The 18,945-nt window shown below is 42.5% G+C and overlaps 1 protein-coding gene across 1 annotated transcript; it reads left to right on the top strand.

Moving 5' to 3' along the window:
* The first annotated feature begins 2,332 nt into the window (after window positions 1-2,332).
* On the top strand, window positions 2,333-3,265 carry LOC140370220 (olfactory receptor 11A1-like). The gene has a single exon (XM_072457276.1). The coding sequence runs from the start codon at window positions 2,333-2,335 to the stop codon at window positions 3,263-3,265; it is 933 nt and encodes a 310-aa protein (XP_072313377.1).
* The last annotated feature ends 15,680 nt before the right edge of the window (window positions 3,266-18,945 follow it).

The following is an 18,945-nucleotide window of genomic DNA, read 5'->3' as shown; positions in this document are numbered from 1 at the left end:
ACCTTTCTTTCTATAATAAACATCACTGTAGATTTGGAACAGAAACAAAAAAACACTCTTTGAAGATTTAACGCTAGTCTATTCAATGACACTCAAATTAGAAAATTACATTGAGACTTATGTAAAGGAAAATTACAATGGTGAAGTTTCTCCACGCATTCTCTGGGATGCAGCTAAGGCAATCAGCATATTAATCCTTCTAAAAAAAAACATTCCACCAAATTATTAGGAAACAAAGATAAATACAATATTTTCTGGATACTATCAATTAACCTGCCAAGACCGAAGGCTCTACTTGACTGTGCCTCATAGAGACCAATCTTGATTCTGATTGTGGACTATTGTTTATACACCTCAATTATATCCAAAAGAATGGAACAAATATGTTGGACTTTTATTTATATCTTATCTTAACTAATGTAATGTATGTTATGTGTGAACATTTATTCTGCTTAAAAGTCTATGAGAAGTTCAGAAATACCTGGGAAGGGGAGGGGGATAGGGTTTTTCTAGTTGTGTGTGTAAGCTGTTTTGCAGACAGAGCAGTTTCTCATGATAAACAGATGAAAATTCCTTACTTGCTTTGGAAAGGACAGGAATAACCAACTTATTAACTCCACTACCAACCGTCTATGTCAACAGTTTAAAGTGCTGAAATGTATTAAAAGTGTAAGCCAGCTGTCCTGTATGTGACCTGTACCGTGACCCTTTCCACTTAGGGGCAGCTGGTTAGTGTCTAACTAGGGTATCTCCTTAATAAAAGGAGAGAGCGAACAAAGAAATTCAGAGCGCTCGGAGGAGGTTGGGCTGTTCAGTCCACTGTGGACTGGAGGCTTGGTCCTCTCTGTCGTTCTCCTCGGTATTCCACCGGAGTTAAATATATGGACGGTAAAAACTTCTAACAAAAATGGACTCTGATCCCAGACTTAAGTCTAAGTCAAAGCATTGAAACTATAAAAAAAAAATGTCATGTCTCGTCCAGGCTTTGGACTAAATTGGACTCTAGGTGGCGTTATGCGTTGTTTCAGCGGACCGGTTGACCTTTTCCGTCACATACAAACAACTGTCATGCGCATTTTCGAAAAACAGCAGCAACATGTACATGAAGATGTCTGATTGTATTGGATTAAAGCCAACTATTCGTTTTTTTCGTTTGCATGTAAACCCACTGACTGAGGGCCGCATTTTGAAACTTATACGGAGCAAAGGGCCACAAACAACCCGACAATGAAGTGAACCATTTAAAATTTTGCATTTGACATAGTTTTGATGCCTCTACCTTTAATAAGACTTGGAACATTAATATTACGTTGGTATAACATAAACATGTTTACATTTTTTACATTTTACAGTAAAAGTAATACTTTTTGTTGTTTGGGTCAACTTAGCAGGAAGCCTGAGGGCCAACAAAAAAGTCTGAGGGCCGCATTTGGACAAAGTTTGGACACCCTTGCTTTATGTAATTTTATTTCATATCAATACATCAAATTGAGTATTGTTTTGATACTAGTTTTAAAATCGATCAGTATCTGATGTTTGATATTCTGACATCCCTATTTCACATCTGAACTTCTAAAATTCTTTCTTTGTTTTGTACATTATGTCTACCTTGTATATTGTTCATAATTGTTAATACACAAATAAAAGGTGAGTCAATCATTACTCATTATTGTGTTTCTCTTTTGAAATGGAGATCGTCGGCCTTGATGGAATAGAATCTACACTGCTGGAAGATTTCTTATCAATATAATGTAAAGTTTAATACAGAGCATTCTAAAAAGTTCTCAATAAAGTTTTACCTGAGTAAATTCACTGGAGACAGAATGAAAAACATTGGTGTTTTTCCCATAAGGCACATCCAAGACTGTATTTAGATAAGAGAGGAGGCGTTACAGTCAGTGGGACATTTGGACTCTCTTAATGTCTCTTCATCTCAAATAACGTCCTCACATGCAATTTCTTTGTTTCTTGTATATTTTCATGATTGATTTATTATTTTACTGAATTCCTTTTATCTATTGTTTTATTTTGGATCAGAACTCATTTAGTTTTGGTTGAGAGCCGGCGTTCATGTTGTAGTTATCTGTGTTTTGTTCGTGTGAATGTGTTTTCTCCCTTTTGTGCCCGTTCAGAATCCGCTCTGCTTTTCCTTCATGTAAACACTGCTGTCATTTCTCTGACTTACAAAGATACTCTCTTTTCATATTTGCATTGTTCAGGTGAAGTGTTGGATTTTAACATAACATTACGGTTTCATTTGAACTTTGTTTTGTGTGTAATATGTGTGAATGAATCATTAGTTTGAAGAAACATGTCTGTCAAAAGAAGGTCGATGTTGAACTCCAGTCACAGTTCCCATTTCACTCTGGGAGCCTACGTTGACCTTGGGCTTTTAAAATGGCTGTATTTTCTCATCGTATTGTCACTCTATGTTCTGATATTACTGTCTAATCTGCTCCTCATCATTGTCATATGTTTGAACAGGACTCTGCATGAACCCATGTACATTTTTCTCTGTAGTTTGTTCATGAATGAGCTTTTAGGCAGCACTGCGTTGTTTCCCATGCTTTTATTTCAGATTACTCAGGATGTCCACACCATCACCACTTATTTTTGCTTTCTACAAATCTTCCTCGTCCACTTTTATATCACAATAGAGTTTGTGATTCTTGCTGTTCTTTCATATGACAGATATTTGGCCATATGCTTCCCTCTGCAGTACAGCACACGGATGAACACCAACAAACTGATTTTTCTGACCGCTTTCACCTGGATCTACGCTTTTGTGATTATACTTGTATTGGTTTTATTATCATCGCTTTTACAACTCTGTGAACACAGCATCTTTAAAGTCTACTGCAATAACTACTCTGTTGTCAAACTTTCCTGCTCTGATACTTCCATCAACAACATTTATGGACTTTTTATAACTTTCCTTACATTCTTTTTGCCTTTGATTTTCATGGTAAGCACATATATCTGTATTTTCAGGGAGTGTTTCAGAGGATCTAAGCAAACGCGACAGAAAGCTCTGAGCACATGTGGGCCTCATCTGGCTTCCATCATCAATTTCTCTTTTGGATCGTTGTTTGAAGTCTTGCAGAGCAGGTTCGACCTAAGGAACGTGCACAGTGTGATCCAAGTGATCTTATCACTGTATTTTCTGGCAGTTCAGCCGCTGTTCAACCCTTTAATATACGGATTCAAACTCACCAAAGTTCGTGAGCTGAGTAAGAGTCTGCTACGTTCTGTTTTCAGTCACTAATGAGCTGCTGAATAAATAAAATTAAATAAAACCATATAAATGTGAGACAGAATTTGCACTTTATTTCATCAATGCACTTGACAGCACTTGATACAATTTCACATGATGTTGACTATAAAGATTATTCCAAACTAAAAACACCTAAATATTTGTGGTTCCCAGAAAAATGGGTGCCCTATAATTTTTTAATCATTCAATTAAAAAAAAGAAATATAATATAAATATAATAAGTTGAACGCTTCACGAACACGAGCAGAGAGGAGAAAATAGCATTTGTAGACCTCTAGCTTGCATGTGTCTGCCGGGCTGCGGTCAATTCCATTATCTGACTTTTTTACCTTTATTATTCACCTCGGAATACTCGATGTTTGTACATGGGAGCAGACATATAATGATTTTGGACACCTCAGGCTCAGCTCTCGGGGAATCCAGAAGTGAGATAGACCCAGTGATTATGCCGGCTTTGCGTGAGATAATTGACAAGATTTGAGCCACTCCCATCAGGCAGGAGGCCACGCCCGTCAGGCAGGAGGCTACGGTCCATCCGGACCAGAACCTCCCTCCACAAGAACAATTTCTTTCCCTCTGCCGTTGCACTCATGAACACTTCTAAAACACTGTCACGTTAAACATAATTTAATCACTCACTGTTCACTTTCTGCACTACATATGTAAACTGTTGCCCCCTGCTTCCGAAGAGTGCACACGCTTTTTCGCTCGCTCCGCTTGCTATCGCTGCTTTCCTTATTTATTTTGCTTTTTAATCAGTTTTTGTCTTCCAAACATTTTTGCTTTAGACTTTTTCAAGTAAACCAAGGATTTTAAGAACATTTTTCCAGTTTTAACGACATATCTGACGCCAGCGACATGTCCGGGAGAAGAAGTGAGAAAGACTGTGAACGCTGTCGGAAATATCAACAAGAAATTAATGAGCTGAAAACACGGATATTTGTTTTGGAATCTGAAAAAGTTCTTCACGATACCATTCCTGTGTCAACCGACGGTAAGAAGAGCACACTTTTTACAAGAAAAACTGCTACTTTCAACCTAAACCGCAGTGACTCTGTGTCGTTTCCAAAACTGTCTAAAAACCAGAAAGACCAGGCTGTTTCTTGGAACAAACTTGGAGCAAAGCCTAAACGATACAAAGATAACGTGAAGTCACCTAAAATACAGCTCACCAACAGATTTTTACCACTTTCAGAGATGGAATTAAATGAAAAAAGGAAAGATGACGTGGCTAAAATACAGCGAGAAGGATCTGTGCCAGGAGCCAAGGTCATTGTTTTAGTTGGGGACGGCGCGATAAGTCACGTGACGCATGAAAAGATAAACACACATTCTTTTCCAAGCGCCACTGTTTCTGAGATAACGTCACTCCTTCCAAATATTATGGCTAAGCATGGAGGAGCTAAACAGCTGATTGTGCACGTGGGTGCAGTGGACATGCGGCGGGAACAGACTGAAGTTTTGAAAAAAGACTTCTTGAAGTTATTCGACGTGCTTGATAAAATGGAAATCAAAACATTCATAAGTGGACCTCTTCCAAACATCGACAGGAGGATAAACAAGTTTAGCCGGCTTCTTCAGCTGAACACATGGCTGTCCAAAGAGTGTCCCCCGAGAGGACTACACTACATTGAGAACTTCTATCTATTCTGGAAACGAGAGGACCTGTTTAAGAGAAATGGCCCCCACCTATGCAGAGGTGGAGTGAGGGTGCTGACAGAGAACCTGCTCCACGCTCTGAGGCATTGGACTGGGCCTGGACAGGGTCCTGAGCAGATAGTTAGAGAAGAGAGGAATGAGAGAAGAATTCCTGCTCCATCAGCCAGAGACCGAGCCAATGTTTCAACATCAAAAGCACCACAACCTCAGCCTCCACCAAAGGATTCATCAGCAGCTGCTCCACCACCACCAGCAAAGGATTCAGCTCCAGCTGCTCCACATTCACCTCCACCGCCTCCAGCAAAGGAACAATCTTCATCGCCCCTGCCTTCAGACCATCCCTGGGTTCCCCCTGCAACATCTACTCCCACTAAAGATTCTTCATTCTCCTTCTCATCTCCACTCTCACCCATGGGCCTTCCCAGCCATTTTGAAAGTCTGATCAAATCAGGCATTAAGATGGCTCCACTCACGCCCAATATAGCAAGGGCTATGTCAATACTTATCAACTCTTCCCTGCACAAGCCGACTACACCAACAACAGCCCCACCACCCATCCCCCCTCGTCTCTCACCTGGTATCTCCCATAGCTAGGATGCACTGGGTCTCAGCGTTGCCGGGACTTATTGTCACATTAAAAATCAAACCAACCCGGGGCCCTATGTAAAAAGAGCCCCCCCTAGTGCTATTTCTGTAGTCACATCATCACAGAGATGGAAAAACAAAATGCGAGTCAGGCCCAATCTGAGAAATGTGATTCATATTCCCTGTGAAAAGATAAAGCCCAGTCTCACTGAAACTAGTCTGAAACTTGCTGTGCTAAATGTCAGATCCTTATGTAACAAATCTCTCTTAATTAATAATTTTATTTCTTCTTATAATCTTGATTTTATGTTTTTAACTGAAACATGGCTCGACAAAAACACAGGAAATGTAGTTCTGATAGAATCTGCTCCACCCAACTTTAAGTTTGAATCTGAAACACGAGAAAACAAAAAAGGGGGTGGAGTCTGTGCTGTCTTTAGAGATGAAATAATTACCCGCAGGTTGTCTTTTGGGGTGTTTTCATCATTTGAGTATGTATCCTTTAAAATGGAGCTAAAACGGTCTCCATCCATTCTCTTCATTGTTTTATACAAGCCTCCCCAGCACTGCCAAAGTTTTATTGATGATTTTACTGAGATGCTTTCAGTCATATGCACAGACTTTGATGGTTTGGTCATTACAGGTGATTTCAATGTGCATGTTGATAATAATTGTGACAGAAACGCTAAAGAGCTTGATGCTGTCCTTGAAACCTTCAGTCTTACTCAGCATGTGAGAGGCCCCACCCACAGCAAAGGACACACTCTAGATCTCATAATTACAAAGGGGGTAAATATTTCAAATGTTAATGTGATCGATGTTGCTCTGTCTGATCATTTCTGTGTCTTCTTTGACCTGTCTGTTTCTCCCAAACCTCCGGTTGGTCCTGCAGTTGTTCAGAGGAGACACATAAGTGATGGCACAGGTGCACTGTTTATGGAAATGATAAACTTCGAAAATGTCTCATGTTCTAATGTAAATGATTTGTTGAACTCTGTTACATCTAGTGTTTTGAATGTTCTGGACACCATCGCCCCTATAAAGGCTAAAATGGTTAAAAATAAGCAGAAGGCGCCGTGGAGAAATGATGATTCGGTCAGGGCACAGAAAAGGGAGTGCCGCAGGGCCGAACGGAAATGGCGCAAGTCAAAGCTCCAGGTTCAAAAAGAGATTTACAAAGAAAAGCTGAATATGTACAACCTAATCTTATGTAGAACTAGGGAAAGATATTTTTCTGAAATAATTGGAAGCTGCAGTAACAACTCGCGTGTCCTGTTTGCCACAGTAAACAGATTAACAAACCCTCCAGCTCAGCTGCCGTTAGAACTCATTTCCACATCCAAGTGTAATGAGTTTGCATTATTCTTTAATGACAAAGTTCAGGGCATTAAAAATGCTATAAATCCCACAATGCAAAAAATTACCCTAAAACCACCAAGACACTTAGAGCTGACTCACTTTGCACCAGTAACTGACAAAACTGTCCATGAGATCATCACCAGTCTGAGTTCATCTACATGCTGCCTTGATGTGTTACCCACCAAATTTCTAAAGTCTGTGCTGAACAGTTTGTTAGCACCACTCACTCACATAGTTAACATGTCGCTTCAATCTGGAACATTCCCAATGTCTTTGAAAACTGCGGTCATAAAGCCTCTCCTAAAGAAGAGCAGTCTTGATGCCGCAGTACTGAGTCATTACCGGCCCATCTCTAATCTGCCATTTTGGGGCAAAGTCCTTGAAAAGGTTGTTTACCAACAGCTCACAGATTTCCTCTTAATAAACAACTCATTTGATGTTTTTCAGTCAGGTTTTAGACCTCATCACAGCACTGAGACTGCTCTTGTCAAGGTGACAAATGACATCCGCCTGAACACTGACACGGGCAAAGCCTCAGTCTTAATTCTGTTAGATCTGAGTGCTGCTTTTGACACTGTCGATCATGGGATCCTCTTACAGAGACTAGAGGACTGGGTGGGCATCACTGGCACTGCCCTAAACTGGTTAAGGTCCTATCTGGAAGACAGGAAGTACTTTGTTGAAATTGGTAGCTGTGTCTCAGACCACATGACCCTGACCTGTGGAGTGCCCCAAGGGTCAGTCCTGGGTCCCCTTCTGTTCAACCTCTACATGCTGCCGTTGGGTCAGTTGATACGCAGTGAAAATGTGTCCTATCACAATTATGCAGACGACACTCAGATCTATGTTTCACTATCGGCAGGTGACTATGGACCAGTAGATTCACTCTGTCACTGCATCCAACAGATCAGTTTGTGGATGCAAAACAACTTTCTCCAGCTGAACTCAGACAAGACTGAAATAATCGTTTTTGGCCCACAGAAACAAAGAGAAAGTGTTAGCGGTCACCTCCAGAGTCTCGCTCTAAAACCTACAAACCAAATTAGAAATCTGGGGGTAATAATGGACTCAGACTTGAACTTTAATAGCCACGTCAAATCAATAACATCAGCAGCTTTTTACCATCTAAAAAACATTGCCAAAATCAAAAATATAGTGTCAAAACCAGATTTAGAGAGACTTATCCACGCGTTTGTCTCCAGTAGATTAGACTACTGTAACGGCCTGCTCACTGGTCTCTCCAAACGAGCTGTAAAACAGCTGCAGTACATCCAGAACGCTGCTGCTCGGGTCCTGACTAGAACCAGGAAGTATGATCACATTAGTCCTGTTCTCAGGTCTCTGCACTGGCTCCCTGTGGCTCAGAGAATAGACTTTAAAGCAGCTCTGCTTGTGTACAAGTCTCTCCATGGCCTAGCACCAAAGTACATCTTGGATATGTTAGTGCCATATGAACCATCTCGGACTCTGAGGACCTCAGGGACCGGCCTCCTGCTGGTGCCCAGAGTCAGGACAAAACATGGGGAATCTGCGTTTCAGTTTTATGCAGCTAAAACCTGGAACAGTCTTCCTGAAGATGTGAGACAGGCTTCTACTCTGACAATGTTCAAATCTAAGCTAAAAACTGTTTTGTTTAGCTGCGCATATGACTAAAAGGATTTTTTCTTTGCACTCTTCTCTTTTGTTTGTGATTTTATTAGTTTAGAAAATCAGTTGGATTGATAATTTTTAATTTAGTTAATTTTATTGTATTTCTGTAATTTCTTTGTGATTTGAATGCATTTTTCCTGCTGTGAAGCACTTTGAATTGCCTTGTGTATGAAATGTGCTCTACAAATAAACTTGCCTTGCCTTGCCTTGCCTTGCCTAAACTCAACTGTACATTTAGTGTACATAGAAAGCATATTTTTATTCTATGGTAGATTTAAATAGCTTTTCTTTAATGCATGCCCTTTTTGATTTGATATAAGTTGTTATATCATTGCTCATCGTTTTATGTTGCATCAAATCACCAAAGCAAGTTCCTTTTTTTGTGAATTTTGTTCATTGACAATGGGAATAAACTTTTTCTGATTCTGATTCAGATTACAAAGGCAATAGAAGCAGAACTGGTCAAAATGCGTAATTTCAAATCCAAAAATGGCAAACTGGACACCTGGGCCACAGCAGCAGAGAATGAAATCTCTGGTTTGAAGGACACTCTCTCTATATTACAAGCAAAAGTGGCACAACTGACAAACCAGGTTCACTAGTCTGAGTTCTACAGCTGCCTCCATGTGTGAGCCTCCAGATCTCTAAAGTCTGTGCTGAACAGTTTGTTAGCACCACTCACTCACATAGTTAACATGTCGTTTCAATGTGGAACATTCAGTCTTCGAAAACTGGGGTCATAAAGCGTCTCCTAAAGAAGAGCATGGGTCAGGGGTCAGGGGTAGTGGTCATAAAGCGTCTCCTAAAGAACAGTCTTGATACTGCAGTACTGAGTCATTACCGGCCCATCTCTAATCTGCCATTTTGGTCATTATAAGTCATTGTAAAGGTTGTTTACCAATAATAAACAACTCATTTGATGTTTTTCAGTCAGGTTTTAGACCTCATCACAGCACTGAGACTGCTGTTGTCAAGGTGACTGAGACTGCTGTTGTCAAGGTGACAAATGACATCCGCCTAAACACTGACACGGGCAAAGCCTCAGTCTTAATTCTGTTAGACCTCAGTGCTGCTTTTGACACTGTCCATCATTGGACCCTCTTAGAGAGACTAGAGGACTGGGTGGGCATCACTGAAACTGCCCTAAATTGGTTATGGTCCTATCTGGAAGACAGGAAGTACTTTGTGTCTCAGACCACATGCCCCTGACCTCTGGGACCCCTTCTGTTCAACCTGTTCATGCTGCCGTTAGGTCAGTTGATACGCAGTGAAAATGTGTCCTATCACAGTGATGCAGACAAGTCAGATTTATGTTTCACTGACGGCAGGTGAATATGGCCCAGTGTATTCCCAGTGTAATCAAGAGAAAGTCTTCGCAGTCACCTCCAGAGTCTCGTTCTAAAACCTTCAAATAAGGTTAGAAAACTGGGGTAAATAATGGACTCAGTCTTGAATTTTAACAGTCATGTCAAATCAATAACATCAGCAGCTTTTTATAATCTAGAAAAAAACATTGAAAAAATCAAAAGTATAGTTTCTCCTTCAACCGTCAACTTAATGTGGTGGAGGGGTTTGATCGCCCGAATGATCCTGGGAGCTATGTTGTCGGGGGCTTCAAGCTCCTGGTAGGGTCTCACAAGGCAAACAGGTCCTATGTGATGGGTCAGACAAAGAGCGGTTCGGAAACCCTTTATGATGAGTACAACAACAAGGCTAGTTAAATCGCCCGGATTGGGGCGATGTAACCACTGTTGAGCACATCGGCTTGTTGATCCGAATGGAGCCGGACGGAGCTAAGCTAAGCTAAGCTAAGCTAAAACCTTGCACTGTTGGGCGCTGTGAGATCTGCAGCACTGGACCCCTGCATTGCATTGCAACGGAACTAAGGTACTTTTACTGAGTTAGGCTACCGGAGCCGGGCGGAGCTAAGCTAAGCTAAAACCCTGCACTGTTGAGCGCTGTGAGATCTGCAGCACTGGACCCCTGTGGTTTGGTGTTAGTTTTTGTGATTTTCGTCACTTTTGCCTCGTCACTTTTGCCTCGGGCACCAGAGAAGACGAAGCTAAGCTAAGCTAAAACGCTGCTTCAGCGCACTGATGTGAGATCTAGCAGTGTTATTGACTCTAAATCACAGGTTGCCAAACGTGAAGTTAAACTGACTGTGCTGTTTAGCCGGTTTAACTCCTCTCTCACATCAAAGACTCTGCAGACACGTTGTCTTTTAGCAGGTTTAATGATATTCGAAAAGGTAAAACTGAAAATAGACATATTTAAAATCAAAACATGTCCATTACAATACATATAAATAATAAACAAATCCACATATATGTATACAAAGCAGACTAGATGACGCAATATTGATGGTTACGTGGTTAGCGTGTAATTAACATATTGCAGAGATGGAACAGTCAAATTCAATACTGAACACTGGCTTATAGAAAATAACATAAATGCAGCTGTTGTGCACGCGTACAACATTACATACCGGCAATGCAACCTCAAAATAAAGAAATCTGCGATCTCCAAAAGCAGCCAAAGCTGCGTGCGGCCGTGCCTGGTGCCTTCATGGCTCGCTGTTACTTCCGGTTAAATAAAGTTTTGTTTTAAACATGTGCTCTACCTGCGACATTTAAAAGTATCCACTAGATGGCGGCATAAGAAAACAAATGCAATGAAATTAAAGCATAGATCAAATTATGCACTTTTAAACTAAAAACACAACATTAATGCATAACAGAACACTGACCGCCAAAGGGCTTTCTGATAAACTTGATAGACTGCAGACTAATAGGAAATCATTGATAAACTAGATAATGTGCAATGGCTGAATCCATTGCGAGTGTCTGCATTCTTGCGTAAAAGTGCTACATGTGTGTTGGTCTATCGACACTCGACGTCTGTAATACGTCTGATCAACCTAATGAACGTCTAACAGAAAACATGGTTTTCTGTTAGACGTTCATTAGGTTGATCAGACTAGTGCAAAGTAAAACAGGCTGTGCTTCACAGACAGATTCTTTGTATGATTACTAACAGCTTTCACTGGCTCCTCCTCCTCACAGCTTTCACTGGCACCTCCTCATGAAACATGATTGGCCTTGATCCGTTTCATCCATGGAAGAGTTCTCTGTGCTCAAATCTATGACAGAATTCACTTGTTCATCAACTGGATTTGTTTCTGAGGCACGTCACCAACAGCTGAGGTCAGATTATAACCAAAATGAGCTTTTATGTTGTCGTCGTCATCGTCGTCATCGTCCGCCAGACTTTATTCTTTAGACTTCATTTTTCAGACTGGGCGAGGACAGGAGACCGCCCCCACCTCCAGATCTTCACTCTGATCACACTGATTCCCCAAAAGTAGAACTCCTTCACTCTGACTCCCATTTAGCGCCTGTAGCCCGTTTTCTATTTCTGCCCATTCAAGCTCTTTTGTTCCAAGGAATCTTCCTGCAGCGTTAGCAATGATCCTGATCCTTTCAGTTCTCTTTTGAGTTTGAGCAGCACAGTTTATAACATTCATCATAAAGAGTACAAACTCCTCTCTATCCACAACCAGGGTATTCTCCTTAATTTTGGAACCTCCACACTTGGAACGTGAAGTTAAACTGACCGCCAAAGGGCTTTCTGATAAAGTTGATAGACTGCAGACTAATAGGAAATCATTGATAAATAAGGCCTCTAATATTAAACGGACAATGCAGAGTTCTATTGGAAATGGTGAATATCTAATGGTCCAAGATGCTCTTAATGAACTGGTTTTAAGTTGGCAAAACAAGATGTGATAACGTGAGGTCCCTTCAAAATAAAATGACGGAAATAGCGAGCCTCATGCGGTCCCAGAGGCTCGCTGTGAGGAGCAGTGTCTTGCTCCTCACAGAGACCTGGTTAACAGCAGAAATGCCAGACTCTATTGTCAGTTTGGACAATTTTCATCTGCTGCGGGCGACAGAACGAGAGAATGCGGGAAGAAGAGCGGTGGAGGGCTGAAGAAGAGAGGTGGAGGGCTGAAGAAGTGAGGTGGAGGTCTGAAGAAGAGAGGAGGAGGTCTGAAGAAGAGAGGTGGAGGGCTGAAGAAGAGAGGAGGAGGTCTGAAGAAGAGAGGTGGAGGGCTGAAGAAGTGAGGTGGAGGTCTGAAGTAGAGAGGAGGAGGTCTGAAGAAGTGAGGTGGAGGTCTGAAGAAGAGAGGAGGAGGTCTGAAGAAGAGAGGTTGAGGGCTGAAGAAGTGAGGTGGAGGTCTGAAGAAGAGAGGAGGAGGTCTGAAGAAGAGAGGTGGAGGGCTGGCTGTGTATGTAAACACGAGCCGGAACATTGCACAGTGAAGGAACAGCTATGTAACAAAGACATTGAACTGGTGGTTATTGGCATGAGGCCATATTATCTGCCCCGAGAGTTCTCACATGTGATTTTGATCGCAGTCTATTTGGCCCTGTCTGCGCATGCCGATAATGCTTGTGAAGCACTGCTCTCCTGCACTTGTAGGCTGCAAACACAGCATCCACAGGTGCTCTTCCTCGTCTCTGGTGACTTTAACCACGCTTCTCCCTCTTCTGTTCTGCCACATACACCCAGTATGTTACCTGCCCCACCAGAGACAATAGAACATTGGACTTGTTTCTTGCCAACACCAGGAAGCTCCTCTCCCCTCCCTCCCCTGGGCAGCTCGGACCACACCCTTGTACATCTGAGGCCTGTGTATGAATCCATCGTGCGCAGGCAGCCTTTGGTGCCCCGTGTGGTGAGGAGGTGGTCTGCTGAGAGCGAGGAGGCTCTGAGGGACTGCTTCAGCACCACTGTCTGGACTGAGCTTTATGACCCACATGGGGAGGACATCAGCACCATCACAGAGGGCATCACGGACTACATAAAGTTCTGTTTTGAGAACACTGTTCCCTCCCGGGCGGTGCAGTGTTTTCCAAACAACAAGCCATGGATTAACCGTGAACTGAAGGCTCTGCTATAGGAGAAGAAGAGGGCCTTCAGGTCAGGGAACATGGAGGAGCTGAGGACTGTGCAGAGGAACTGAGGAGGAAGATCAGGCAGGCTGAGGCCGGCTACAAGAGGAGGATGGAGGAGCAGCTGCAGCAAAAGAACATTCAGGGAGTGAGGAGGAGCATCTCGGGCTTCAAAGTTCTCCCTGCCCAGACGGAGGGGGACCTACAGTGGGTTAATGAGCTAAATTCTCACTTCCTGAGATTTGATCAATCGCCCATCCCTCCCCCTGCACAGCTGCATGCTCCCTCTTCCACAGCTGGACAATGGCCTGCATCCGTTCCTCTTCACATCTCTGCCCCGGCCCATCAGTTCCCTACTTCACCTGGACTCACCCATCCCCCAGCACACAGTCCCCCTGCCATCCACTGACTGTCACAGCAGCACAGGTGAGGAGAGAGTTGAAGAGGATTAAAGTGAGGAAGGCAGCAGGACCTGACGGCATCAGCCTCAGGCTCCTTAAGTCCTGCGCAGATGAACTGGGTGGAGTTATGGAGCATGTCTTCAACATGAGCCTGAAGCTGAGGGTGGTACCACAGGTCTGGAAGACCTCCTGTCTGGTACCTGTGCCCAAGACACCACGCGCCAAAGACCTCAACAGCTTCAGGCCAGTGGCTCTCACGTCCCATCTGATGAAGACACTGGAGCGGCTGGTCCTGGAACACCTCCGCTCCACCGTGAGCTCAGCCATGGACCCGCTGCAGTTTGCATACCGGCCTGGTATCGGAGTGGAGGACGCCGTCATCTCCCTGCGGCACCGCTCTCTCTCTCACCTGGAAAAGCCTGGCAGCTCTGTGAGGATCCTGTTCTTCGATCTCTCCAGCGCCTTCAACACCATCCAGCCGCTGCTCCTGAGGGACAAGCCTGAGACGGCTGGTGTGGAGTACGACCTGGCAGAGTGGATCCTGGACTACCTCACAGACCGACCCCAGTTTGCGAGAGCCCGGAACTGTGTGTCTGACATTCGGACCTGCAGTGTGGGGGCGCCCCAGGGCACTGTCCTTGCGCCCTTTCTCTTCACCCTCTACACTGCAGACTTTAGACACGACATGAACAGCTGTGTCCTGCAGAAGTTCTCTGACGACTCTGCCATCATCGGACTCATCAAGGATGACGATGATGTGGAGTACGAGGGACTGGCGCAGGACTTTGTGGACTGGTGTCAGCGGAACCACCTCCTCATCAACGCGGGAAAGACAAAGGAGATGGTGGTGGACTTCCGCAGATACCACTCCACTGCCCCCTCACCAGTGAACATCCATGGAAGGGACATTGAGAGAGTGGACTCATACAAGTACCTGGGTGTTCATCTGAACCACAAACTGGACTGGACTCATAACACAGACGCACTGTACAGGAAGAGCCAGAGTCGGCTCTACCTCCTGAGGAGACTCAGGTCTTTTGGAGTGACAGGGCTTAAAGACTCCTAAAGACCTTCTACGACTATGTGGTGCATCAGCCCTCCTGTACGGTGTGGCCTGCTGGAGCAGCAGCATCACAGAGAGGGAGAGGAAGAAGCTGGACAAAGTCATCTAGAAGTCCAGCTCCGTCCTGGGCTGTGCTCTGGACTCGGTGCAGGAGGTGGGGGACAGAAGGGTCCTAGCTAGATTCACATCTATGCTGGACCATGAGTCTCACCCCCTGCAGGACACTCTGTCCGCTCTGGAGAGCAGCTTCAGTGAGCGACTGATCCACCCTCGCTGTGTGAAGGAGAGGCATCGCAGGTCTTTCCTTCATGCTGCTGTCAGACTTTATAACAAACACTGCTAGCACTGAACACTTACCTTCATATTCATTTGCAATTACTGTCGTACTCACATGCAATAATGTTACATTCATGTGCATATAACTGATGAAAATAGAGTGGTTTATTTTACCATTATTATTAGTATTATCTTGTCTTACACTAGCTGTTTTTATTTTATTTTATTTTTTCTTTATTTTTCCCCTCCATTCCTTATTAGGAAATGAGAGGTTTTGTCTATAGGAGTTTTTGTTTATAAGAGTTTTGTTTATAATAGTTCTTCTATTAAGAGTGTTTTTACAAGTTTTGTTTATAAGAGTTCTTAAGAGTGTTTTTTAAACTTCCCATAAGTTATCTGTCCTTTTCCTCTGTATCTACCTGCGTTGCAACAATGAAATTTCCCCATGTGTGGACAATAAAGGATTATCTTATCTTATATGTATCTCCTCTCAATAGATTTGAAGTAATTTTCTGCTTGTTAATATATTTGATGCCTTTATTTCATTATTCATCGTTTGGCAGTGTTTTTGGGCCATTTTGCCACCAGGGTTAATTTTCACCATCAGACCATGACATATTGCTCTTGATCACTGGCTAAGGACACAACAAACAGTTCACTACAGAGTTAGGCTCAAAACATTTCAAAAACAAGAACGACACAGGGTTCCAAGTGGTCTCTCTAAGTGGTTCTTTATTACAATTCAGTTTCAAAAGTTCACTCCAAGTATGGTTAATGGTTCCAAGATAAACACACACATTTGTTTCTTATCTCGGCAAAGTTTAAACAGCATATATCTTCTGCCTAAACTGCTCTGACCATCTTTTACTGCAATGATAAATACAAAAGCACTTATACGAGATTATAATTTCATGGTTATGTATCGATACAAATGATAAGACCAATGCCAAATTTACATTTTTGTAATAAATACATCAATTAATTTTCTTTTTTTACTTGAGATTTACTTTGAGACACAGTGCACTTTTCTCGTCCACTGTTATAACAGATTTCCTTACTCACCTTCCTGTGTCTTCTTTTCTCTGAAAATGTTGGATGACGTCACCCCGGGAGAGACGGGCCGTGAAGCCGGACTCCTGTCCCTGTGCTGAGGGAAGATTTACTACCCTCACTGCCACGGCCACGGTCTTCACAGGTTACGGGTCTCTTGGCATCCGGCTCGATGGACCAAATATAATGTCAGAGTTAAAAAAAAAAAAAATCCAAAAAACAATAACAACCCAGGTAGGCAGTTACTTGACTTGCGAGGAGAGCATGCCGAAGCGGTCTCAAGGTTCCCCAAGGGTCAGTCCTGGGACCCATTCTGTTCAACCTCTAAATACTGCCGTTAGGTCAGCTGATACGCAGTGAAAATGTGTCCTATCACAATTATGCAGACAAGTCAGATCTATGTTTCACTGTCGGCAGGTGAATATGGGCCAGAGGATTCACTCTGTCACTGCATCCAACTTTCTCCAGCTGAACTCAGACAAGACTGAAATCATCGTCTTTGGTGAAACAAAGAGAAAGTGTTGGCGGTCACCTACAGAGTCTTGCTCTAAAACCTGCAAACCAAGTTAGAAATCTGGAGGTAATAATGGACTCAGACTTCAACTTCAACAGCCAAGTCCTTATAATGATAAGAATCTGTAACACCAATTAACGCAGTCTGGCCCTCCACCACTTAACTCGATTCGAATATCTAGAGTTACCCCAAGACTCTTCACTTTATTCTTGCATGTGAAGGACAGAGCATTGAGCAGTTTGTCTTTCTTTAACTGAACCAAAAAGAATTATCTCAGTTTTGTCCCAATTTAAAATAAGAGAATTGTTACACATCCACAGGCGTATTTGTTTCATGCATCAATGATTTAAGACTGCCATCATCTCCTGGAGTGACAGAGACATATATTTGTGTATCGTCTGAGTAGAGATGGTACGAGATGTTGAAGTTCTGTAACAGTTTGTTTAACGCTGTAATACATAGATTAAATAAAAGAGGGCCAAGGATTGAACCTTGGGGAACCCCATACATTGTTTGAAATTTGTCTAAACTGCATTCAACAATTGACAAAGTATTCTCCGCCATTAAGGTAAGACCTAAACCAGCTCAGAACAGGAGATGAAAAACCAAAATAATGTTCCAATCAGTGTAGCAAAATTGCGTGATTGACTGTATCAAATGCGCCCGTCAAGTCTGGCAAAATTCAATTATGCCTATAAGAAACCAAGGGCAAACATAAGAGGGGCGTGGCCCAATTGATCTCAAGCAACTTTAGCTACAAAGCTAAAGTTGGCAGATTTTTACAAGTAAGGCGAGAATTTTTTTATAAGTTGTTACGCGAGCCCGCCAACATCAAAAACTGAGATTCTAAAAATATATATATATATTTTTTTTCTGTTTTCCAAGGTTTTTTTGGCCAAAACCTCAATAAAAAATTTATTCTGCACCAGCATCTCCGACCTCCGACCATTTCTGCACGATCCCGAGTTCGTCCGAACGTAAGATCTTTAAAACTCTCGCAACTCACGGCTTCATCCATGAGATCTACCAGTAGATTAACATGAAGGTCGCGGGGTGGGCGTGGCTTTGGCTCGCGCTCCCCATTCATTGAACTCGTGTTCGAACGAGGAAATGAAGAATACGCGTCTTGACCGATTATATCAGAATCATTTTGTCGTTGCCATTTAAGTAGCACGTGGACATGTCCAGCTCGTCTGTGGAGTCACGCGTTCTCTTCTGATCGGATTGTAAGGACGCTATTTGTCCCGATCAGCTGAGATGAGCTGCGTGTCACGACTCTAGCACGGGAAAAATTACTGCGCCGTTGGATCAAATTACTGTGGCCAAATTTAAGCTAGCTCAATAAGACATTTTCATTCATTGCACACTTTGTGTTCCTTTCAAGACTAAATAAAGTTTATCAAAGCGACTTGTTTGGTCTCGGGATGATTCATTTCCTGAGAAGCTGTCAGTCTGGGACTACTTTCTGTCTGATCACTGTGAGTTCCACCTTCCATTAAACAAGTTAGTTTATGACATTGAAGGTATTTTTTGTACACCACAGTATAATAAGAGTTATTCTCAATGTCTCGCATTGATAACTATAATTATGTAGATAATGTAGAGAGGTGGGAGTAGGGCCTATATTCTAAGAATCCAAGAAAATTATTTAGAATAAATGTTATTTTTAAATTCAACTTGGATGGTAGAAATGTGATTTGATAATGGGAAAATAAAATTTTATTTTTATTTTTATTCCGTCCTCCCCTTTTAAAAATGCCAAGGAAAATCCGTGATACAACAAATTAAAAAACTCTCGCCTAAGGAACTAAATGCTGCCTCAGGAAGTGACCTTTCTTTCTATAATAAACATCACTGTAGATTTGGAACAGAAACAAAAAAACACTCTTTGAAGATTTAACGCTAGTCTATTCAATGACACTCAAATTAGAAAATTACATTGAGACTTATGTAAAGGAAAATTACAATGGTGAAGTTTCTCCACGCATTCTCTGGGATGCAGCTAAGGCAATCAGCATATTAATCCTTCTAAAAAAAAACATTCCACCAAATTATTAGGAAACAAAGATAAATACAATATTTTCTGGATACTATCAATTAACCTGCCAAGACCGAAGGCTCTACTTGACTGTGCCTCATAGAGACCAATCTTGATTCTG

This window comes from Eucyclogobius newberryi, unplaced genomic scaffold, assembly GCF_026437365.1.
Source record: "Eucyclogobius newberryi isolate DKJ021-1_F unplaced genomic scaffold, fEucNew1.0.hap1 SCAF_10, whole genome shotgun sequence".
Taxonomy (NCBI): domain Eukaryota; kingdom Metazoa; phylum Chordata; class Actinopteri; order Gobiiformes; family Gobiidae; genus Eucyclogobius; species Eucyclogobius newberryi.
This window is presented reverse-complemented; position numbering and strand designations above follow the sequence as displayed.

Bases quoted from the DNA above. Each gene is read 5' to 3' on its own strand.
- LOC140370220 (XM_072457276.1), top strand. From the start codon at position 2,333: ATGTTGAACTCCAGTCACAGTTCCCATTTCACTCTGGGAGCCTACGTT.